The sequence below is a fragment of the Pelodiscus sinensis genome, chromosome 14 (genome assembly GCF_052426305.1).
Source record: "Pelodiscus sinensis isolate ZL-2025 chromosome 14, ASM5242630v1, whole genome shotgun sequence".
Lineage (NCBI taxonomy): Eukaryota > Metazoa > Chordata > Testudines > Trionychidae > Pelodiscus > Pelodiscus sinensis.
Window position 1 is genome coordinate 39,527,962 of NC_143065.1, and position 24,107 is coordinate 39,552,068.

At 51.2% G+C, this 24,107-nt stretch overlaps 1 protein-coding gene across 2 annotated transcripts in view; it reads right to left on the reverse strand.

Annotated features, from left to right (window-relative positions):
* The window catches only part of PCSK6 (proprotein convertase subtilisin/kexin type 6), a 160,889-nt gene that overhangs the window by 36,268 nt on the left and 100,514 nt on the right, over positions 1–24,107 (reverse strand). For both annotated transcript variants that reach the window (XM_075896922.2, XM_075896921.2), the window contains exons 11-14: positions 23,296–23,413; positions 15,740–15,928; positions 10,749–10,885; positions 2,168–2,347 (exon numbers count right to left, since the gene is read on the reverse strand). In XM_075896922.2, the coding sequence (XP_075753037.2) occupies positions 2,168–2,347; positions 10,749–10,885; positions 15,740–15,928; positions 23,296–23,413 (624 nt within the window). The remainder of the gene's footprint in view (positions 1–2,167; positions 2,348–10,748; positions 10,886–15,739; positions 15,929–23,295; positions 23,414–24,107) is intronic.

Below are 24,107 nucleotides of genomic sequence, written 5' to 3' on the forward strand. Positions count from 1 at the left end.
GAATCTGAAGAAATTTCTAGGGATGTTTGGATAACACTGTTGTAATGGTTCAAAGACTGCCAGCCCCATTCCAGTGTTAGACCCATTCCTTGACTCCCTCCACCCCAGTACCCTCCTTCCTTCCTCTCCCAATTCATGCATTTCTTCTGCTACTTTACTACTCTCCCCCTTCCCTAACTCATTACGCCTGCGTCGTATTTCCTGGCTGTGTGCTATCTGACCGTGCAGCTTTGTAAAATCGTGTCATGCCACTGGCGATCCCATGAAGCATGCGGTGTTTGGAAGCACGTGCAAGCTGCCCGTCAGTTAACATTTTGTCCTTTTCACTGTCTGTTTCTTTATGAACATCGAGACAAATTAATCACAAAGCAAACACTGAGGGTGTGTCTAGACTACATGCCTCCTTCGACGGAGGCATGTAGATTAGCCAGATCGGAAGAGGGAAATGAAGCCGCGATTAAAATAATCGCGGCTTCATTTAAATTTAAATGGCTGCCCCGATCTGCCGATCAGCTGTTTGTCGGCAGATCGGGAGAGTCTGGACGCGATGCCCCGACAAAGAAGCCTTTCTTCATCGACACAGGTAAGCCTCGTGAAACCAGGTTTACCTGTGTCGATGAAGAAAGGCTTCTTTGTCGGGGCATCGCGTCCAGACTCTCCCGATCTGCCGACAAACAGCTGATCGGCAGATCGGGACAGCCATTTAAATTTAAATGAAGCCGCGATTATTTTAATCGCGGCTTCATTTCCCTCTTCCGATCTGGCTAATCTACATGCCTCCGTCGAAGGAGGCATGTAGTCTAGACACACCCTGAGGGGGAGCAGAGAAGGGACAACAAACATTTTGGAGGAAAGAGACAATATACCTGATACTTGAGGGTCTAGGCCAAAAATATTTAAAAAAACCCCACAAAACCAAAACCCCAAATGAAACCAAAAATGCAGCCGCCAGCCTCCGGATCCAGCCAGCTTCCCCAGGCTCGTGGGGCTCACCCCACTGGGCTGAAAGTAGCAGTGCAGACATCCCTGCTCAGGCTGGAGCCTGGGCTCTGAAACTCAGGGCAGGGGAAGATGTCAGAGCGCACAGCGCAAGCCCCGTGAGTGCAAGCCAGCCGACCGGCGCTCAAGGGCTCACTGTCACAGGGATGGGTGGAGGTGGGGGTTGCACTGTGGATGCAGTTAGAGAGCGACTGAGACAATGGGAGGGGCAGATTATCCCACACCTGCTACTGCAGGGGCCTTACTCCAGGGGTGTAGCCGGAATGGGACAGGTGAGTGCGCCCCAACTTTGCGTGGGTGGGCAACGAGTGGGGGCAGGGCAGCAGTAACGAGGCCGCCTCTCCCATTCTTCTAACAAGCCTTGGAAGAGGGGGAGGGAGAGATGCTCTGGCCAGGGGCCCCCATGAAAAGGAGTGTCCGGCGCGCCCCCTCTCCTCCTGCTGGAAATGGGGGTTGGGGAAGGGACTTGCCCTGCTCCACTGCCTGGTGCTCCCATCAGGAAAGCGGAGCCAGGGCCTAGTGGCTCTGTCAGGACCACTGGGCAGGAGGAGCCGGGCGAGCCCCTGACCCTACTCCCCTGGCGCAGCTCAAGCACTAGGCAGGGGCAAGTCCCCACACTCTGGCAGGAGCAGAGGCAGGGCTGGGGGCGGGTGGGCCTGTATTCTAAGAGGGTGGGCGAGGCCCACTCATGGCTACCCCCCCCCCCTTAACACCTTCCTCCGAACCAGCTGGTGCTAGCCACGGCCAGGGACAGAATACTCGGCTAGCTGGACCTCCTGTCTGATGCTTCCTATGTTCCCGTGTGCCCTAGGGCTGAATCTGGCCTATGGGTGGCAGAGGGCAGGATGCAGAGGCCAGGCAGGATTAGGATTTCCATTCTCTCCTCCTCTCCCAAGGGAAACAAACCCCAAGCACAGCTCAAACTATCTAAATTTGCGCTAACACTACCGGGAGTCCTGCGGCACCTTAGAGATGAACAGACGCATTAGGGCCTAAGCTTTCATGAGTAAAACTCACTTCCTCAGATGGACTCCTCATTGTTTTGGCAGAAACAGACTAACACGACTACCCCATGAGACTTTACGTCTACACAGGCAGGTACTGATTTCTGTAGGGAAGCAATATTCAGTGGCAAGCGAAACAGAGTGAGGGGCTACAGAGGTTTCACCTGTGTATTCTTCCTCCTCTTCCACCATCTCCGTCTGACTCTGGAAAACTGCTGCTTTGGAGGGCTCCATTTTAGTCGTTGAAACCTCTAGCATCCTTGATCGGGCGTGGTGGGGACTGGTTGCGTGGTAAGGGTGTTCAGCTGTTCCATATAAAATGAGACTCCATTTCTTTAACTTCCCTGCAATAGAGCCAAGAGTTGCAATAAACTAACACTGCCCCGTTCCAGAGCATCTTTCGTTTCTCAAAGGACTTGACAAGCAAGGAGCAGTAAGTCTTCAGACATCTGCAGTGAGGGGGGCATAAGTCCACCCATTTCACAGATGGTGAAACTGAGGCACACAGAAGTAAAGCTAGTCTAGGGACACATGGGAAGATGGTAGTGGGAACGAGGACCAGAACTCAGAAGGTCTGACTCCCAGCAGAGCTGCCAGGAAATGACGCGCTTCTGGAACGTGTAAAGGTAGCCAGGAAAGCACAAGCAAGATCCTACAATACAAATCTTTACATGGATGGTCAGTAAAGCAAGAGCCCAGCCCCACCCCCAACTCTGCCCCTTCCACTGAGGCCCCGCCCCCCATGGGAGTCAAGCTGCCTCCCTGCCCCCCACCATGGGGAAGAGAGGAGGGCAAGTGGGCGCATGTATGCCCCAACCTCCATGGCCCCAGAGCACAGAGAGGGAGGAGACCGTGAGGCCCCAGCCTCCCTGATCCTGGAGTACAGGAGGGCGAGCACTGGGGGCAGCAACACTCCCCCCTCCCCCCGAACACCTACATTAGGCACTCTGGGGGCAGAGCGTGGGCAGGGCCACACTGGCAGTTTGGGAAGGAAAAGCCTATTATACCGGCCACTCATGAATCTTTACTAGACCACATTGCTTTTTGGACTATACTAAGGTAGCCATGGTTTAAGACAGCCATGGAATTTGTAATGCTTTTAACTCCTGTGTGAACTAACTGCAGTTTCACTAGCTTCTTAATAACTGAGCTCTGGAGAAAACCATTAACTCTACAAGCTATAATTTGAGATAAGGAGACTTATTTTGGTCTTCTCTCCAAAGACATGTTGAGATTATTTTTAGGGCTGTCTTCCAAACAAAGTTTTCTAAAGGAAGACATTTTTTTCCTTTCCATTTCCAGGTGTGACACTGAGCGGATCAAGTGTGACTACAGGGCTTTGGGAGTACGGGTGAGGGAGTTTGGAGCGCAGGTGGTATTCTCTTCTATCCTTCCTGTCAAAGGTAGGGGCCCGGGCAGAGAGAGGTGCATCCTGGAGGTGAATGCCTGGCTGCGACGATGGTGTCGCCAGGAGGGATTCGGCTTCCTTGATCACGGGGTGCTCTTCCAGGAAGGACTGCTTGGCGGAGATGGAGTTCACCTTTCCAGGAGCGGGAAGGCCTTGTTTGGACACAGACTGGCTAACCTTGTGAGGAGGGCTTTAAACTAGGTTTGTCGGGGGCAGGTGAGCAAAGCCCACAGGTAAGTGCTGAATGTGCGGGACTGGGAGATGGGTTGGAAATGGGGGGGACTACGGCCTATAATGGCAAGGAGAAAGGAGGGTCAGGGCACAACAGGGAGGCAAGATCAAATCAGTATCTTAGATGCCTATATACAAATGCGAGAAGTATGGGTAATAAGCAGGAAGAACTGGAATTGCTAACCAATAAATACAACTATGATATCATTGGTATTACAGAAACCTGGTGGGATGGGACGCATGATTGGAATATTGGTATGGAAGGGTACGGCTTGCTCAGGAAGGACAGACAGGGAAAAAAGGGAGGAGGGGTTGCCTTGTATATTAAAAATGTACACACTTGGACTGAAGTGGAGATGAACGTAGGAGATAGCTGTGTAGAGAGTCTCTGGGTTAAGCTAAAAGGGGTAAAAAACGAGGGTGATATCATGCTAGGAGTCTACTACAGGCCACCTAGCCAGGTGGAAGAGGTGGATGAGGCCTTTTTTAAACAATTAACAAAACTATCCAAAGCCCAAGATTTGGTGGTGATGGGGGACTTCAACTATCCAGACATATGTTGGGAAACTAACACAGCGAGGCACAGGCTATCCAATAAGTTTCTGGACTGCATTGGAGACAACTTTCTGTTTCAGAAGGTTGAAAAAGCTACCAGAGGAGAAGCTGTTCTGGATTTGGTTTTAACAAATAGGGAGGAACTAGTTGAGAACTTGAAAGTGGAAGACAGTATAGGGGACAGTGATCACGAAATAATAGAGTTCATGATCTTAAGGAAAGGTAGAAGGGAGACCACCACAATTGAGGTTATGGATTTCAGGAAGGCAGATTTTGATAAGCTCAGAGAACTTGTAGGTAAGGTCCCATGGGAAGCAAGACTGAAGGGAAAAACAACTGAGGAGAGTTGGAAGTATTTCAAAGGGACGTTGTTAAGGGCCCAAAAGCAAACAATTCCGCTGTGTAGGAAAGATAGAAAATATGGCAAAAGACCAGCTTGGCTTAACAAGGAGATCTTGCATGATCTCAAAATAAAAAAGGAGTCATATAAAAAATGGAAACTAGGACAACTAACAAAGGATGAATATAGGCAAGCAACACGGGAATGCAGGGGCAAGATTAGAAAGGCAAAGGCACAAAATGAGATCAAACTAGCTACAGGCATAAAGGGAAACAAGAAGACCTTTTATAAATACATTAAAAGCAAGAGGAAGACCAAGGACAGGGTAGGCCCACTGCTTAGCGAGGAGGGAGAAGCAGTAACAGGGAACTTGGAAATGGCGGAGATGCTCAATGACTTCTTTGTTTCGGTCTTCACCGAGAAGTCTGGAGGTGTGCCTAACGTAGTGAATACAAGCAGAGAGAGGGTAAGTTTAGAAGATAGGATACACAAAGAACAAGTTAAAAATCACTTAGGAAAGTTAGATGTCAGCAAGTCACCAGGTCCTGATGAAATGCATCCCAGGATACTCAAGGAGCTGATAGAGGAGGTATCTGAGCCTTTAGCTATGATCTTTGAAAAATCATGGCAGACAGGGGAGATTCCAGAAGACTGGAAAAGGGCAAATATTGTGCCCATCTATAAAAAGGGGAATAAGAACAACCCAGGAAATTATAGACCGGTCAGTTTAACGTCTGTCCCAGGGAAGATAATGGAGCAGGTAATTAAGGAAATCGTATGCAAACACTTGGAAAGTAATAAAGTGATAGGGATTAGCCAGCATGGGTTTGTGAAGAACAAGTCATGCCAAACTAATCTGATAGCTTTCTTTGAAAAGATAACGAGCCTTGTGGATAAGGGAGAAGCGGTGGATGTCATATACCTAGACTTTAGTGAGGCATTTGATACGGTCTCGCATGATATTCTTATTGATAAACTAGGCAAATATAACTTAGATAGGGCCACGATAAGGTGGGTGCATAATTGGCTGGATAACCGTAGTCAGAGAGTTGTTGTTAACGGTTCTAAATCCTGCTGGAAAGGGATAACAAGTGGAGTTCCTCAAGGGTCTGTTTTGGGACCCGTACTATTCAATATCTTCATCAATGATGTAGATATTGGGATAGAGAGTACTCTTATTAAGTTTGCAGATGATACCAAACTGGGTGGGGTTGCAACTTCTTTGGAGGATAGGGACATAATTCAAAATGACCTTAGCAAGTTAGAGAAATGGTCAGAGGTAAACAGGATGAGGTTTAATAAGGAGAAATGCAGAGTGCTCCACTTAGGAAGGAACAATCAGTTCCATACATACAAGATGGGAAGCGACAGTCTAGGAAGGAGCATGGCGGAAAGGGATCTAGGGGTCATAGTGGACCACAAGTTGAATATGAGTCAACAGTGTGATGCTGTTGCAAAAAAAGCAAATATGATTCTAGGTTGTATCAACAGGTGTGTTGTAAGCAAAACTCGTGAAGTCATTCTGCCGCTCTATTCTGCGCTAGTTAGGCCTCAGCTGGAGTACTGTGTCCAGTTCTGGGCGCCACATTTCAAGAAAGATGTGGAGAAATTGGAAAGGGTACAGAGAAGAGCGACAAGAATGATTAAAGGTTTAGAGAACATGACCTATGAAGCCAGGCTTCATGAACTGGGCTTGTTTAGTTTGGAAAAAAGAAGATTAAGGGGGGACATGATAGCGGTTTTCAAATATCTAAAAGGGTGTCACAAGGAGGAAGGCGAAAATTTGTTCCTCTTGGTTTCTGAGGACAGGACAAGGAGTAATGGGCTTAAAGTGCAGCAGGGGAGGTTTAGATTGGACATTAGGAAAAAATTCCTAACTGTCAGGGTGGTCAAATATTGGAATAAATTGCCAAGGGAGGTGGTGGAATCTCCCTCTCTGGAGATATTTAAGAACAGGTTAGATAGACATCTGTCAGGGATGGTGTAGACGGAGCTTGATCCTGCCTTGAGGGCGGGGGGCTGGACTCGATGACCTCTCGAGGTCCCTTCCAGTCCTATTATTCTATGATTCTATGATTCTATGATTCCCTAATATGACTGATTTTTAAAAACAAGACTAAGCAAACAGCACTGTTGTCTTGTAAACAAGATGGTTTGAAGGAATCATAGATATAGTAGCCCAACGTCTGTGAGTCTGTAACGCTGCCGTAAACGGCCACGCCCCCTGGCAATGTACGTCAACGCCTCGCCCTCCTTCCCCTCCCTCCGTGGTGGCTTGGACGAGCGCTTCGCCACTCAGCTGGGCCGCGGCGGGGGAGTAAGTGGTGGCAAGCGGCCATTTGGGGTCCGCATTCCCAGCTGAGTGGCGCAGTGCTCATCCGAGCTGCCATGGAGGGCGGGGGGGGGGGGGCCGCTGACGTACATGGCCGTGTACGTCACTGCCCCACCCCTCCTTCCTCTCCCGCTGTGGCACTCAGCTGAGTGCTGTGCGCTCCACCAGTCCTCCGTGGCGGAGCGTTTGGGTTCCCCTGCGGCGGCCCAGCTGAGCACGCAGCGCTCAGCTGAGTGCCACGGCGGGAGGGGAAGGGGGAGCAGGGCGGTGACGTATACGGCCCCGCCCCCTGGCCGTGTACATCAGCACCCTGCCCTCTTCTCCTCCCCTGTGGCAGCCCGCTTCATGGGCGGGGAGGCCAGGAAGGGAGCGGTGCTGGCCGGGAAGGGGGAGGCCTGGAAACAGCTAACGGGGAGGGGCAATGGGGCTGGCCGGGAGAGATGGGGGGGCCAACGGGAAGCAGGGCTGGTCGTGGGGGGGGGGTCAGGCGGAATGGGGCTGGCTGCAGGATATCGGGGCGGGGGGACCACCGGCTGGGAGGTGGCGGGCCTGGCTGGGAGTAAGGGGGGGTGGGAAGCACAGCTGGGGGGAATCAGGGGCCGGGAGGGTGGCCGGGAGGAAGGGGGGGTGGGAAGCAGAGCTGGCAGGCGGGGGGTGCAGCGGCGCAGGCCAGGGAGTTCAGGAAGAGGAAGGGGCCAGCGGGAAGCAGAGCTGGGGAAGGGGGAAGGGGGTCCGCGAGGTTGGCCTCCTCACACTCAACCGACTGAGGGCTCCCGGCAGCAATCGCGGCCCCACCTCCCAGCTGGGACTCCCAGCCGTTCCCCTACCCGCCCCTCCTCCCCCACGGCGGCCCAGCTGAGCGTGCAACACTCAGCTGAGCCGCCATGGAGGGAAAGGAAGGGAAGGGGGCAGGGTGGTGATGTACATGGCCAGGGGCCGGGGCCGTGTACGTCACTGCCCCCCTTCCCCTCCCACTGTGGCGCTCAGCTGAGTGCTGCACCCCCCAATCTGGGTTGCCGTGGGGGAAGCCAGCAGTGCGAGGGGCCATTTGAGCTCCCCTGTGGCGGGAAGGGAAAGGGGGGCGGGGCGGTGACGTACATGGCCCCACCTCCTGGCTGTGTACATCACCGCCCTGCCCCCGTCCCTTGCGGCGGCCCGGCTGAGCAGGCAGCACTCAGCCGAGTGCCCCTGCGGGAGGGGAAGGGGAAGGGGAAAAGGAAGGGGGGCGGGGAGAGACAGAGGGGAGGGAGAGGCAGGAGGGGGAGAAGAGAAAGAAAGAGAGGGAGAGAGAGGCAGAAGGCGAGAGAGGCAGGAGGTGGAGGAGAGCTGAGAGGGAGGCGGGGAGGCAGTAGGAGGAGAGAGAGAGAGAGAGACAGAGCGAGAGACCAGAGGCTCAGGAGAGAAGACTGATGTGGAGGAGAGACCTGAAAATCCCGTCTTATGACGGGCTAATTGGCTAGTATAAGTAGATCATTCTGGGTTTGCTCAGGAGAGTGGTGATTTGCACCAAATGGAATAATGAATGGATTCAGGAGTGAATGATAGGCTATAGGGCCTCAAAAGGGCATTTCCAGCAGCAGTAGAAAAACAATCTAGATGTCTTGTATACATGAGGAAAATACAACGGTTCAATTTAGGATTAGAGTTGAGAGAAATTTTTCAGCCAAAACTTTTTTTGAAAAATGCAGGCTTGGTGATACCAAAAACTTTTCATGAATTTGTGGCAGTTTCACCTAATTGTTTCAAACGGGGGGAAAAAATCTGTAAAAACTGAAATGTTTAATATCAATATGTTCTAAATGAAGCATTTTTTTTTGTTTTTTTGTTTTTTGGTCGAGGACAATTTTTTTGGTAAGATTTCATTCAATTTTATTTAGAAAGCAATCAAAAATGTTTTCATATAGCCCAAACTGAAATGAAACATTTTGATTTTCTCACAGTGAAATGTTTTGCTTGACCCACAATGAAGCTGTAACTTTTTGGCTCATCATAATGTTTGAAAAATGTCATTTTGGTTCAACCTGAAACATTTTTTTTCATAGGTGCCAGTGAATGGAAAAACATTGTTATTTGTACAGCTCTTTTAAGGTGCAAGTTTAAACGAGTGCAGAAGGCTGTGCTGTCACAATCATTTTGGTTTAAGAGTGCCTTATTTCAGTTTAGCTTAAAGGACTTGTGCACATAACACATTGCACCACTTTACCTATACAGATATAAATAAAGCATTACAGTACCCTTAATGCTCTTTATACTACTACAGTTTATAGTTACATTGGTTCAAAAACTGTGTGTAGACCAGGCCTAAGTCACACTGAGGAACTAGTTTGAAACTAAACTAAACTAAGTTGAAAGGAGTGTCCACACAGAGGTTTACACCAGTTTATCGAAATCAGTTTAAAAACAGATTGATGTTAAACCAGTGCAACATCCCCTGTACAGGCAAGGACTGAGAAATCATGGCAAGAGGACACAGGGATTGTACTTGGCAGGGAAACTGTTGAGGCAGAAAGAAGAAATACAACCCCATACTGCAGTCACTCAGCAGCCAGCGCAGAAAGTGGGTTTGTGTTCCAGACTCCTTTGCCCCATTCTCCACAATGAACTTCTTACAGCTCGAGCAGCCAGAGGGCTCAGAGTCCAAGCGGAGCTAAACAGCAGCAGGAATAACGGGGACAACCCCTTGGTCCTGCACTTCCAAGCTTGTTGCAAATGGTACGTGAGGATTAGCGCTGTCTACAGAGTGGGAGGCCAGGCCCAACAGGGGTGAAGGGGCAGCATTTTCAAAACATGGGTGCCTGACATCTGGCCCCAGATCTATATTTGGGCACCTGGCCTGACATGCAGAGAGGCAGGGCACCTGCAGCGAGTCTGCACAAAGGAGAGGGAGTGGAGGGATGTGGCAGCTAAGGGAGAAAAGCAGCAGTGGTGAATGTGGAGGGTGGGGACACCAGACTGCTGCTGCCAGCGCCAGCCTCGCTATTCGCCCAGGCTGCCTCGGTTGGGGGGAGAGGGAGCAAGGACAGGGAGAGGGAAAATCTGTGGCGAGGAAAGTGCGGCACAAGGGCAGAGAAGGCAGAGCAGGCATGCAGAGAGGTGGGGCCTGGTCAGATGGGGGTTGTCTTGGCTCTTCCCAACCAACACCAATCCCCAGTGGCCTTCCAGGGTCTGCCTGACAAGTAGCGTCTGGCATGTTCCGATGGCTGGCCCCAAAAATGCTGCTGCTGCCCCATTTTAGCACGGCAAGTGTGAATGAGAAATTTTTCAAATCCCCATTCAGCTCACTGGAAGGCAAATCAGTTCAAGCCGCTGTCACATTTGGTTTTAAACAGGCCCACTAATCCCTTCATTTCCAGGAAGGGTTTACAAGTGCTGACATCCAAATACCTTGGCGGTTTGTTTCACAAGGTCCTTTAGGCCGTATGCGAAAGCACGGAAAAATCCCCTGACGGGTATTTGTCTGACTTGCTCTTAAAAACCATCAGGGACAAGGATTCCACTGAATACGGAAGTAACCTGTTCCCGTGTTTATCCTGACGGTTAGAAAACGTTTCCTCGTATCTCACTTCATTGTCTCCAGCTCTAGACTAAGGCGATTACTTCTTGTTCTACCTTCTGAGGAGGGGAACAGCTGACACCTGATTTAGGTATAGATGCAGGTACCTAATTTTATGCATCTACATTTGAAACTGTCCTCAGTAGCATCCTTTGTATTGCAACATTTCCCATAAGACTCCAGGCAACGTGAAAGCCAGCTGAAAGCATAAGTCTGGGTGTTCCAGGGAGGGGCATGCATTTGCATCAAGTACGACACGGTCAGTGAACGGGCATGACAGCTGCACTCAGGAGCATCAATTCAGAATGACAATGGTGGGTGCTCACCTTGCCTCTCTGGGTTGCGCATCTGGGATGGCGTGTCATGGATCTTCAGAGTCCATTCCCCTTCTGCTGTCTCCCCCCAGCAGTGCACGGTCATGAATTCCCAGTTTTTAAATCCTTCATTAGAGAGATCGAACACTCTGCATTTGGAAAGTAATGGCAGGGCGTTACTCCAGACAGTTAAACAGGGAGCATGGCAAGGTGCCCAGAGACATGCATCCTATGGATAGGTCTCCACTGCACTGCCGTGCAAACTACGAGGGAGCAAACTGCAGAGTGCACTTGTAATGTTGGCGAGCGGACTCAAACCTGGGACCTCTAGAGTAGGGCTACTCAACACACAGCCCATGGTGCGCTTTGGGTTTATGCGGGGCTCAACACGCGGACTATGGGGGGGATCCTTTGAACATGGCCTCCATTGGGAACACGCTCCAGAGCAGCGAGTCAATATAATGGTCTTCTGTTGAAATGTGTTTTAGTGGTTAAATTCCTGGACTGTCATCGCTCATTAAAAGTGCTGTCATGTGGGTGGAAATCGAGTAAATTTGCATTTTATTAATAGCAGCAGAACTGGCTTAAATGGGGCCTGCATGTTGCGTAGTCTTGCCTTAATCTTTGTATTCACGCCCATCAGTGTGAAAGAAACTATTTGAGTATATTTGCGTCTATATTTTCATGTAAATGCAACCAGACTCAAGTTGCAGCCCTCGGCATGTGTTGAGAGTATCATGTGGTCCCCCAGGGCTTCCAAAGTTGAGTAGCCCTGCTCTAGAGCTTAGTGCAGGAACTAAAAGCCAGCTGGCCTAGTACCTAAGGCGGTAGAACAGACTCATTCTCTCTGCAATGGTCTCGGTGCCACTAGATGGGACAGTGAACCACACTCAGAAGGCACATGGGTTACATATTTTTCCTTGCTGAGGAAGTGTGTCCCGAACTTCAGAGACACCCCACTTGAAATCCTCGATGAGCTCCCCACTCCTTGTAAAGTAGACAAGCGGAATCAAACTTGGGACCTCTGGAGCTTAGTGCATGAGGTGCCACTATAGCTTGAGCTAAAAGCCAGCTGGCTCCCAGCTAAGGCAGTTGAGCAGACTCATTCTTTTCTCTCTGATTGGTCTCTGCCACAAGACGGGACAGTGCCCCCCACCCTGCAGTTGTGGGGGCTACACCCTGACAGCGCTGTGCAGTGCGGATGCAAACCAAATGCTGCCTGGCTGGCCGTAACGTGGTGCGGGTTGAACGAGGACGACGTTAACGCGATCTAGGTACCGTTAATGTGTTACAGAAGCCTCCACACAGGGCAGGCAGAGTGCAAGTTTGGTGCATTTTGCAGTTCACACCTCTGAAGTCCACATTGTGGCTCAGGCCAGGTCTACACTAGACCTGGAAGGTCGGGATGAGGTACGCAACTCCAGCTGTGTAACAAAATGTACCTTGCTCGCTGCACAAGTACTTATGTAGGAGACTGCGCCACGAGGTGGACATACAATAAATCCCCAGTAACTATCGTATTCTGCTGTTTAATCCTGGCTGGTAAGTGGCAAGGCACTGCCGATTCTGTGCAGCCACCTCGTCCAATTAAAGTCACTGCACATCCCAGTGACAAATCCTCCAGTAACATCGCAACTATCAGTAAACCACAGGGAAGAGGAGCTAAGGAACACTGCAGTGGGTTAGGAAAGCAGCTTTTCCGATGGAGGGGTCAGTAGCCATGTGGCTGTCTGGGACTCTTCGAACGTCTACAAATACTCCGACATGGTTCTCAAAACCATGAGGCTCATCCACATTCGCAACAGGAAGAGCAGAGTTTGGAAAGCCAAAACTGTTAGTCACTTTAGGAATAGAACTAACGCCAATTTCTGCACTGCACCTTCATCCCCCCTGGGAGATTCCTGGCATGGCCACTCGCTTGTACATTAAAGTTCTGGGAAGCAGTTTATAGCTTGCAAAGAAGAGCTGTGAGGAATCACAGCTATGGGGTTTAGCTTGGGTTGGTTCCCTCCTCCTCCTGCCACATGAATTAAAGAGGTTCATACTAGAGCCAATACAGGCAGTCCCCGGGTTACGTACAAGATAGGGACTGTAGGTTTGTTCTTAAGTTGAATTTGTATGTAAGTCGGAACTGGTACATATTGTAGGGGAAACTCTAGCCAAACATTTCTCCAGAGCTCAGTTTTATTCTCCCACACCTCACTTCCCTCAGTCCTTTATTCTCAAGCTGAGGTGACTGCTGAGAAAAGCCGCTCCGCGTCTCCCTGGTCTGCTGGGGGGGGGGCGCTAGCTCCGCGTCTCCCTGGTCTGCTGGGAAGAGGGCGCTAGCTCCGCGTCTCCCTGGTCTGCTGGGGGGGGGGCGCTAGCTCCGCGTCTCCCTGGTCTGCTGGGAAGAGGGCGCTAGCTCCGCGTCTCCCTGGTCTGCTGGGAAGAGGGCGCTAGCTCCGCGTCTCCCTGGTCTGCTGGGAAGAGGGCGCTAGCTCCGCGTCTCCCTGGTCTGCTGGGAAGAGGGCGCTAGCTTCGCGTCTCCCTGGTCTGCTGGGGGGAAGCAGCTAGTGCGGGGTTGCCTCACCCCGTTTGTAAGTAGAGATCCGATGTAAGTCGGATCCATGTAACCCGGGGACTGCCTGTACATTACTTTCGGCAAATAGTAAGTTTGCCAAAAAACAACAACTCTTTTTTCAGTTTTGTGAATTTGGGTCAAATTTGGAAAATGTTTTTTTGGGGGTGTGCAAGGGGGAATGCTGAAACATTAAACAGAATCAGAGAAATGTCAGGTTGGAAGGGACCTCAAAGAAGTCCTCAAGTCCATCCCTGTGCACTGAGACAGGACCCAGTAAAGTTAGACCATCCCTATCCTTAAAAACCTCTGAAGATTAGGATTCCACAAACTCCTTTGGAAGCCTATTCCAACGCTTAACTATCCTAATATCCCCAACTGTAGATAAATCCATTATTTCTTGTCCTGCCTTCAGCAGCCATAAACATCAATTGATCGCCAAACCTTTTAGAACAGTGTGTGAAGAGTCCCTCCCCACACACACTTCCCTTGTCTTTTTTTCTCAAAACGAAACATGTCGGCTGCATATAGACTGGGATGATTTTCTGCAAATGCTTTTAACAGAGCAGAGTCAGAATAGAGATAGGAACAGGGGAGTGGTTGAGCACTAAGACCCAGGGAAGGCATTGCTTACCCTTGGTCTTTAGGCTTTTTGCCGGCGGCCATTTTGTGTACTTGTTCAAGCCAGAACATAGCTTCCCTGCGGAACCAGGTAAGCATGGGGTCTGGGGGCAGGGGGTGTTGGGGCCCGGGGGGAAGGGGAGGCCAGGGGCTGGCCAGGCGCTAGGGTTGCCAGGTGTCTGGTATTTTTGCCTCCTGGCCAGGAAAAAAATCAGAAAATACCGGACATTTTAGGTGTCCGGTATTTTCTGAATTTTTTTACTGGACAGGAGGCAAAAATACTGGACTGTCTGGGTCAATACCAGACACCTGACAACCCTAGCAGTACTACTGTGTAGCCTAGCAACAGGCAATCAAGGCTAGTGAGTGGGCCTCATGAGTGGCCCTCCTTCATCTCAAGGGGCCACAAGATCACTGCAACCAAGATGATCTCCCAGGATGGGGCAGTTTTGCCAACTGCGCTTGCATGCCTAGAATTTGAGGGCGGTGCTGACTGAACCGTGGCAGCGCTGTGATTGGATGCAGAGGCAGCGTGCAGCTCTCAGTCAATGTTGTGCGTAACCCACACGCCCCTCACTTCACGGGCCCTTGCTTTATGGGCGTGTCACTTTAGTAACACCGGTGGGTAAAAGCCTATGCAAATGGGAAACAGCAGAATTTGGCAACCCTGCGTGTGGGGCGACGGGCAACAAAATGCCTCACAGACCACACACAGAACCCCAGTAGGCCACCTGCGGCCCACAGGTCACTCACCCTTCTCCATTTCCTGAAAGAAAATGCTGAATGATACTGGACCCAGAACAAACCCCTGCGGGACCCCATGTGATATATCCGCCCGGTTTGACAGTGAACCATTGACAGCTGCTCCTTACCGACCCCCTTTCAAACAGGTATGTACCACCGGATAGTCATTTCATGTAGGCCACATTTGCCAGTTTGATGTATGAGGCTGACAAGCGGGACTGTGCCAAAAGTCTTACTGAATTGAGTACATGACGACTAAACTCCAAATCCACAGTAACCCTGTCACAGAAGGAAATTAGGTTGATTTGGCATGATTTGTTTCCAACAAATCCATGTTGCTTATTACCTTATTATCCTCTGGGTGCTCACCAAATGATTGCATGATAATTAGTTCCAGTATCTTTCCAGATAATAAAGTTAGGCTGACAGGTCTATAATTCCCCAGCTCTTCTCTGCTCCCTGTTCTGAAGACAGGCACTATGTTCCATTCTGACATTTTCAAAATGAGCTGTTTCAGCACTTCGTTGCAAAGGCACATTTTGTTAAGCCTTCCACCAGATTCCCCTTGACATTTTTCAGGAGAGTGCAGTGCAGATGCACCATGTCCCAGCCACACAAGTACATTTGGGAGGGGAGGGGGGCAGAGAGGAAAGAAAGAGGGAAAAGTCACCCCCCCTCCCCCTTTTAAAATGCCAGTTCACAACATCATGGTAGCCAGGCCTAGGCTAATGTGGAACTGCTCCTGTGGCTGTACTAGCATGGCTACTAGTCAAATCCCGATTAATCAGTTAACCAGTTAAACATTGGATCCCGAGTGGGGGACCATTTCAGCCTGGTTGGAGCAGGCTCCAACTCACAAGGCTCCAGTTTCCAGCTGTGTGCCGTGCTAGCGGCTGACTCCCGGCCTCTACCTCAGCCCTGTGGGATTGGCTGCTGGCTCCCGGCTCCCGTTCCCAGCAGCCAGCTGGGCGGGGCAGGCCGTTGGCTGGCAGTCCTGCCTGAGGGTCCGGTGGGGCCGGAGCATCCCTCAGCCTGTGGTTCACACCCCTAATGGCTACATAGATCCAGGCATTCTAACCTTCTTGCCAAGAGCTGAGACTCCGTCCCCGAAGGGGAAGTTAAGTTAATCTGCAGGTCCCCGCGCCGAGGGTGCTCAATGCTAACTCGCACAACGACGTGCTCCAGGTGCACCACGCGCTGGTCGTAGTGGTTGGCACAGGCGTCGGTCACGATGGTTGTACTCACAGTCTGGCCAGCAGGGATGTCTCTAGAGAAGAAGGAAGGACAGTTGGCAATGGAAAGGACAACAACACGCTATCACTGGGGGCTGGGTTACACAAAGAAGAGGACAAAATGGATGGAATCTGCTGGCTGTCACTGATTTGGTCTTGCTGCCAAATGAGGCCACTGATGCTTCTTGAGTTCAGTTCTCCAAGAGGTAACCCCATAGGCTGGGCTCTGGGGAGGTTTCTGGGCATGAAGGTAATTCACAGCCTCACAGCCATTGCTCCCGTGTCTGTGTTGGGGAAGTCTCCGAGGGTCACCTCCAGGAGCAAATAGCAGATGGATGGAACCACCAACTGCACCACCCAGCAACGGAGAGAGACCCACAAAGAAATGGGCTCTGCAGTGCAAAAAGAGTTCACGGCTCCTACGGTAGCTCCCCAGATCCTGCCTCCCAGATAGCGGAAGTGAACACGTCACTCTGCAGCAGGGTCTCTGGCTGTCGCCGGACACCAAGGGAGCAGAATGTGACTCAGACACAAGTGCTGGGAGATTATGGAGCAATCTTTAAAGAGCTCTACCGAGTTCCCTCCTTGGATGGAACTTTTCTGGCAACGGGAGTGGAATCTAGAGCATGAGCTCTCTGCAGCTCTTGTCCATGTGTCCAGTGAAGGGAAAGCTCAACGCATGTGTTCCAAGGACACCTTTCCATTCTGAAGATTCCATAATGCATGCCCAGGAGGCATGGGCTGCAGGAAAAGGTAGGGGTGGGGGAGGCAAACCCCAGCCCCGCCCACAGACCCACCCCCTTTCACCAGCCACCACCCCCACAGGAACCAAGTCCCCCTCCCCCCAGCACCACAGGGAAGTGGGGTAGTGCGTGGCTCCAGCCTCCCTGGCCCTGGAACACGGGGAGGGCGGGTGCCACGCACCCACAGCCTTCCAGACCCCGGAGCATGGGAAGGGTGGGTGGCACATGGTCCCAGTCTCCCCGGCCCTGGAGCATGGGGAGGGTGGATACACAGGGGCAACACTCCACCCCCAGTACGCCTACAGTAGGCATTCTGGGAGCAGAGTCTGGGTGGGACTAGGCTGGCGATTTGGGAAGGCTGTGCCTTCTCCTCTCTATGATACCTCCAGGCCATGGCGGTGGGTATGTATCGCACAAGAACAGCAATCCCACAACTGCTCTTAAAACACCTCGCCTCACTGGCTCCATGTTTGCCCACAGCAGTTGCTGGACCCCTTATGGAAGTCAATTTTTTTAGGGACCACATTCTTAATTCCACAAACCATCAACACCCAGCAAAGGATTAAGTCCCAGTGAACTTCTCAGCTGTGTTGTTAATGGGTAATTTATTAGACCAAGTATCCCCTTTGGGATACTGCCGGGAATATGCTTCAAACTTTCAGAAGGGTTACATAGCTTGCTTTTATTTTGGCTTAGTCATAAAGAATAACTGAAATCATTATAAATGATGATGTAATTCCTTGGGAGGGTTTGTAAAGCTTTGAAAACATTATTTGCATGCACCAGGAATGGACTTCAAGATGCTCCTCTCCCTTTATTACTTGCTTCAAAAATTGTTGTTTTGGCTTGTTCCGTGGTACTTGTCAGCTAGTCCGTCTGGTCCAAAGTGACAGTAACACGGACATTGTGACATGTTAGAGCCATGGTTGTTATAGATTAGTTGCATTACTCTAGCGCCTAGCCATGAATCAGCACTATGTACAAACAGAACAAAAAGGCAGGCCCTATCCCAAAGAGCTTCCGGTTGAAGTTTAAGAGTTAAAACAAGGTTACACCAGGTCCTGGGTCTCTGGCTATTCAGAATACCCCAGCTTTTCTCCAGTCACTCCTTACATCAGCCATCACATCACAGCCCTCTGGGTGGCTTTGCATCCAGCTCGAAACTGAATGTGAGGGCAGACAGATGATACATGAAACACAGTGCTGTGTAGGCATCTGACACCTGTTAGTTCAAGTTCTACCACCCCCACATGAAACAGAACTTGCACAGCAGCATCCGGGGGGAAAGTTTTAGAGCGATGCCCGGCTCACAGCAGTTCCACATGACGTTGTACCTGATTAGCTGTAAACGGTTTCTGTGCAAATCGGAAAGAAAAGCTTCTAGCCGGAGTCACTTCCAGTCACGTTCAGGGCTCAGAAAAAGTTTTCCTGGGTGAGTGATCAGAAACACTGGACGGCACCACCAGGCCTAAACATCTCCCTCCCTCCGGGCAGACTTCAAAAATTACTTAATGCAGCATGAAAACAGCCTGAAGATCTAGCAAGCCATGTCTTTTGGGGCCGTCTCCCACAAGAGGAAGGCTGTTTACACCTCAGGGACTGGGCTACAGAATCTGAATTCAGTTACACCTGACTTCGGGTAGCTAATATGTATGACACTCCCATCAGCTATTCAGGCCTGGTTCATCACCAGGCCACTGCTGTATTTATACCTGTGACACTTCCCTGAACTCACTGGAGTGGCACGCAGCAATGCAGCAGGGATCAGGGCCCAGACTCCACACTGTGTGTTGGAGCATTCTGATGGGCGAGGCAGGAAGAGACTGCGGAGGCAGTTCAGCAAGTTTCTGGCTTCCCCTACGTCCTGCGGGCTGGGGCGGCAGGTGTCATAGGCAGGGGAAGGCACTGCCTTTCCTAACCACCAGCCTGGTCCCCCCCAGACTCCGTCCCCAGAACACCCGCTGTAGGCGTCCTGGGAGCAGAGTGTTGCTGCATTTGAGTGCTCGCCTCCCCCGTGTTCCAGGGTGGGGAAGTTGGGGCTGCGTGCTGCCCACCCTCCCTGTGATGCTGGGGGGGGGGGTTGGTTCCCATGGGCTGTGGGGCCTTGTCAGAAGGGATGGGGCTGGAGGCAGGGCTGGGGGCTTGCCTTCCCCAGCCCTTCCTTCACCCACCACCCATGCCTGCGAAGACATAAAACCCCAGAACCCTCACCTGAGATTGAAACAAGTTTCTGCTCCCTCTAAGCCTCCTTCCTCACCACATTCAGCTCCTTCTGAACCATTGTCATCTGCCTTCTCACCCTAGCCATCCAGATGTGCACCCAGAAACCATGGGAGCTGATTGTCAGCTTTCCTACCCATCCTGGCTAATAGCCATTGATGGACCTAACCTCCATGAATGTATCTAGCTCTTTTTTGAACCGTGTTAAAGTCCTAGTCATCACAACTTCCTCTGGCAAGGAGTTCCACGGGTTGACTGTGCACTGCGTGAAGAAAAAATTCCTTTTGTTTGTTTTAACCCTGCTGCCTATTAATTTCGGTTGGTGACCCCTAGTTCTTATATTGTGGGAATAAGTAAATAACTTTTCCTTATTCGCTTTTTTCATACCAGTCATGATTTTATAGAGCTCTATCATATCCCCCTTTATTTCCTCTTTTCTAAGCTGAAAAGTCCAAGCCAGAGGGTGCTCTGGGCTGGAGCCAAGGGTTTTGGAAGGCAGAAGGGGGATCAGGGCTGGGCCTGGGATTGGGGCTCAAGGTTCAGGCTGTAGGTGGCACTTACCCCAAGCAGCTCCCAGAAGCTGTGGCTTGTCCCTCTTCCTGCTCCTATGTGGAGGTGCAACCAGGCAGCTCTGCATGCTACTCCATCCATAAGCAATGCCCCTACAGCTCTCATTGGCTGTGGTTCCCAGGCAATGGAAGCTGCAGAGTCGGCACATGGGGTGGGGGCAGCATGTGGAGCTCCCGGCTGCCCCATGCATAGGAGCTGCAAGGGGGGGGGGGGGGCATGCCACTGCTTCCAGAACCCACACAGAGCGACATTAGGCAGGGAGCTTGTCTAAGCCCTATGTGCCGTCAACAGGACTTTTAACAGCCCAGTCAATGGTGCTGACTGGAGCCACCCGTCTCACACTTGCATTGTATTATTAATGACTACGGGGGGCTGCACCCCCTGCGCGCTACACTCACCAGCCCCCCCACTCACTGGAGCAGGGGTCGGCAACCTTTTCACACCAAAGAGCCAAACTACATCAACATTCAGAACAAGCGGTCCCCAAGGAGCCGTGTAAGAATGCCCGCTTGCATGACTGAAAATACACAACGTCATAGTATTGGGAATGGACACGATTCATTTCTCTCAGCCTATAAAAAAGATTTTCCTGCTGGAGGACAGAATGACGTCGCCACGTCATCAGCCTCCGCAGGGTGAGAAGGGGAAGTGACATGGGCCCGCCCACACTCCGCCCCAGAACGCCTTGCTACCCCCGGGCTCGCTCTCCCTGTGCTCTGGGGGCCGTGGAGATGGGAGCCATGCGGCCTTCGCCTTCCTCCCTACCCGGTGCTTGGGAAAAGCCGGAGCCATGCAGCCTCCTCCCTCCCCACTCCCGTGCATGCCTCCTCCTCCCATCTCTGCCAGTGAGTGGGGGTATGTCTACACTACCCCGCTAGTTCGAACTAGCGGGGTAATGTATGCATACCGCACTTGCTAATGAAGCCCGGGATTTGAATTTCCCGGGCTTCATTAGCATAAGCGGGGAGCCGCCATTTTTAAATCCCCGCTGCTTCGAACCCCGTGTAGCGCGGCTACACGGGGCTCGAACTAGGTAGTTCGGACTAGGGTGCCTATTCCGAACTACCGGTACACCTCGTTTCACGCTACACGGGGTTCGAAGCAGCGGGGATTTAAAAATGGCGGCTCCCCGCTTATGCTAATGAAGCCCGGGAAATTCAAATCCCGGGCTTCATTAGCAAGTGCGGTATGCATACATTACCCCGCTAGTTCGAACTAGCGGGGTAGTGTAGACATACCCTGGGATAGGGATGAGGGAAGGTGAAGAGTTTGTTCAGGGAGAGGGTGCAGGAGCAGGCTGGGGGGAGGGTGTCTGGTCAGGGCAAAGGGGGCAGGTGCAGGGTGGGGGGAGGTGTCTGGATGGGGGAGGGGACAAGAGAAGTGGAGGGTCAGGAGTAGGCTAGGGGAGAGGGTGTCTGGCCATAGGGGTGCAGGAGCAGGCTGAGGACAAGGCGTCTGGTCAGGGCAAAGGGGGCAGGAGCAGGGTGGGGGTAGGTGTCTGGACGGGGGAGGGGACAAGAGGAGAGGAGGGTCAGGAGCAGGCTGAGGGGAGGGTGTCTGGCCAGAGGGGTGCAGGAGCAGGCTGAGGGCAGGGTGTTTGGCTGGGAGGGTGTAGGAGCAGGCTGGGGGTGCAGGGTCTTGGCAGGGGTGCATGAGGTGCTGGGGGTGCAGGGGCTGGGGGGCACCCATTTGTTTTCACACCATGTGCCGCTCCCAGGCACTGCCAATAGAGCAACAGGGGAAGCCTCTAGGAAGTGCGTCCGCACATTGCTGTTCCCCAAGCCTGCTCCTGTGGGAGGGGGCAGCCGTTCATGTAGCTGTTTCCCCACAAGCCGGATCTGGCGGGGAAGCTTGGGGCTTCCTCCCCCTCCCTCTGCAGGAAGCCGGAGCTGGCGTTCTAGCCTCTTCCCCCTACCCCACGAGATTGATGCACCAATGGGAGCTCCCTCCTGTGGGCGGGGGAGGGAGGAAAAGCCCTGAACCTGCCCGCTGGATCCAGCTTGTGCAGAAACAGCTGCGTGTGCTGCTGCTCCCCTCTCCCTCCCAGGGGAACAGCAGTGTGCAGATGCACTTCCTGGAGACTTTCCCTGCTGCTCCTATTGGAGCAGTGAGGAAAACCTCTGGTGCCTGGGAGTGGCGCACGGCGTGAAAACAAGTAAGTGGGGGGAAAGAGGGGCTGAGCTGAAGAGTGTGGGGGCTGGGTGGAGGAGCGGGATTGAGGAAGCCACCGGCAGGACCAGCTGGGAGCTTGCTGCATCCCACCTCTGTGGACCATGCTGCCTGCAGGGCTCCTTCCGCTTCGGCTCCGCCTACCCCCGTTCCCAGCCTGCTGACGTTGACATGATTACGTCACTCTGTCATCCCACAGGAAAAATTTTGATATGTGTGTGTGTGTGTGTGTGTGTGTGTGTGTGCGTGTGCGTGTGCGTGTGCATGCACGTGTGTACACAGAGAGGGTGTGTCTAGACTACAGGGCTGTGTTGACAAAAGTGGCCTTTTATTGACAAAACTATATACCTGCATCTACACTGCCGTCGAGTTCGGTCGACATAACATCGACAGAACTCGGCAGTTTTGTCAATGGCGGTAAACCTCATTCTACGAAGAATAACGCCTTCTGTCGACAGAAGACGTTATTGCATCTACACTGTCCTTTGTGTCTACACTCTCATGTTGACAGAACTGGATGTAGTCTAGACACTCTTTGTCGACAGAAGCTTTGTCGACAGTATCTGTCGACAAAAGCCTGTAGTCTAGACGTACCCAGAGAGAGAGAGACAGACAGAGATTATTATTATTGGGGCCACATTTCTTCTTGGATTGAAATGAGCATCTGTATCAGATAAATGTCTTTGGCTACAAATTCATAACTGCTTTGCATCCTCTATTTTCTCCAATAAAATAATGCTCTTTTGATTAACAAGTGACTTGTGATGAAAAGGAGGGTGTGTCTCACCCGGAATTTTGATTCTTTAAGAGCCAGATCGACTAATCTGGTTGGACAGATTATTCTGCTAATAGTCGTCATCAATTCCCACAATGGGAAACACATTGACATGCCTGTTTCCATTCACACTGCAGCTTTAATGCCGGAGCTGACAGAGATCTCCTGGACAATAAGAAGCCAAAATCATGAGACTGGCTTAAAAATCATGAGATTAAAAAACAAATTGTGGGTTTTTATTAGTTGCCTTCTGGTTTCTGGACCTTGATGGTGCACTTGCTCGACATTCCAGGCCTCCCTCTGCAACCACGAGAGCTAGAAACATATTTAAAACGAATACCCCACCCCACTCTCTGGGGGTCTCATGCCTTCACATGACTCCAGGCGTTGGGGTTTTCAAGAAAACACCAACTATTGCAAGACGCAGGATAAACCTGTGAGAACTGGCCTCCATGAATACTTCAAACATCACACAGAGAGCAGGTGACTCTCCTCCACATCAAAACAGAATTCAAACCCAGCTCTCAGGGCCATAGCTATTCAACCCCTCCAAACACCTAGACACCCATGGTATGTCCCCTATCCAGCACTGGGTTAAAATCAGACATGGGGTGGTCTGGTATTGGATAGCATCTGGGGAGGAGGTGGAATGGAGCAGCATACTCTTCAAAATGGCTTCCCCTGTTCAGCATGACTGTCACATTACGCGTGTGAGATCCAGCCAGCAGGGCGGGGCCTGCAACAGAATCTCTTTTACCTCCATGCCTGGCACTTGATAAAACAGAGCACATGAACGGGTCAGTAAGTGTCAGTAACAGTAACTGAAAATGAGTAAGACAGAGGTTGCACATTGTCTGCCCAAGCGAGAATATTTATACCATCACCTACTCCCAGTGCTGGGGGACGAATTCAAATTAACACTCACCTGCTTGTCCTATCTGAGCTTTCCGTGCAGACATGCTGCATAGGTGCTTTCTTCCATTTCTTGGCTTCCATTACAAGAGCTTCGGCGTTCACCAGACCATATCCATATAGGTGGCTAACTGAAAAGAACGATGACTCAGAAATTTACTTGCTTAAAAGATATTAAAAAGTCACTTATGGGGTGGAAAAATGGTTCAGCTCTGGCTCTTGATTTCTCAGAGAGGAATAAATACTAACCATGCCAAAAACTTGATCCAAACGTCACCATTTCCCATGGCACAGGCTCTACTGCCTTAGGGAAACTCTTCCCATCAAAATCCTTAGGGCTACGTCTAGACTGCAAGCCTCTTTCCAAAGAGGCTTTTTCGAAAGATATTTTCGAAAAAGCCTCTTTCGAAAAAGCGTCTAGACTACAACCCGTACTTTCGAAAAAGCAAGCCGCTTCTTTGAAAGAGATCATCCAGGCAGTCTGGATGCTCTCTTTCGAAAAAGCACAGCTTGCATCACATAGCGCCTTTTTTTGAAAGAGCACTTTCGAAAAAAGGCGTTATTCCTCATAAAACAAGGTTTACCGTGGTCGAAAAAACTGCCACATTCTTTCGATTTACTTTCGAAAGAATGCGGCAGCAGTCTAGATGCAGGTAAAATAATGCCCTGTTCTACGCGGAACAGGGCATTCTCAGCTTTTGCTCCCAGGCTGTGGAATTCTCTTCCTCGGGATATTCACATGGCGCCAACGCTAGTGTTGTTTCGGTGTCAGGTTAAAGCCACCCTTTGTACTTGTGCTTTTATTAATGTTTGAGTCTGTATGTG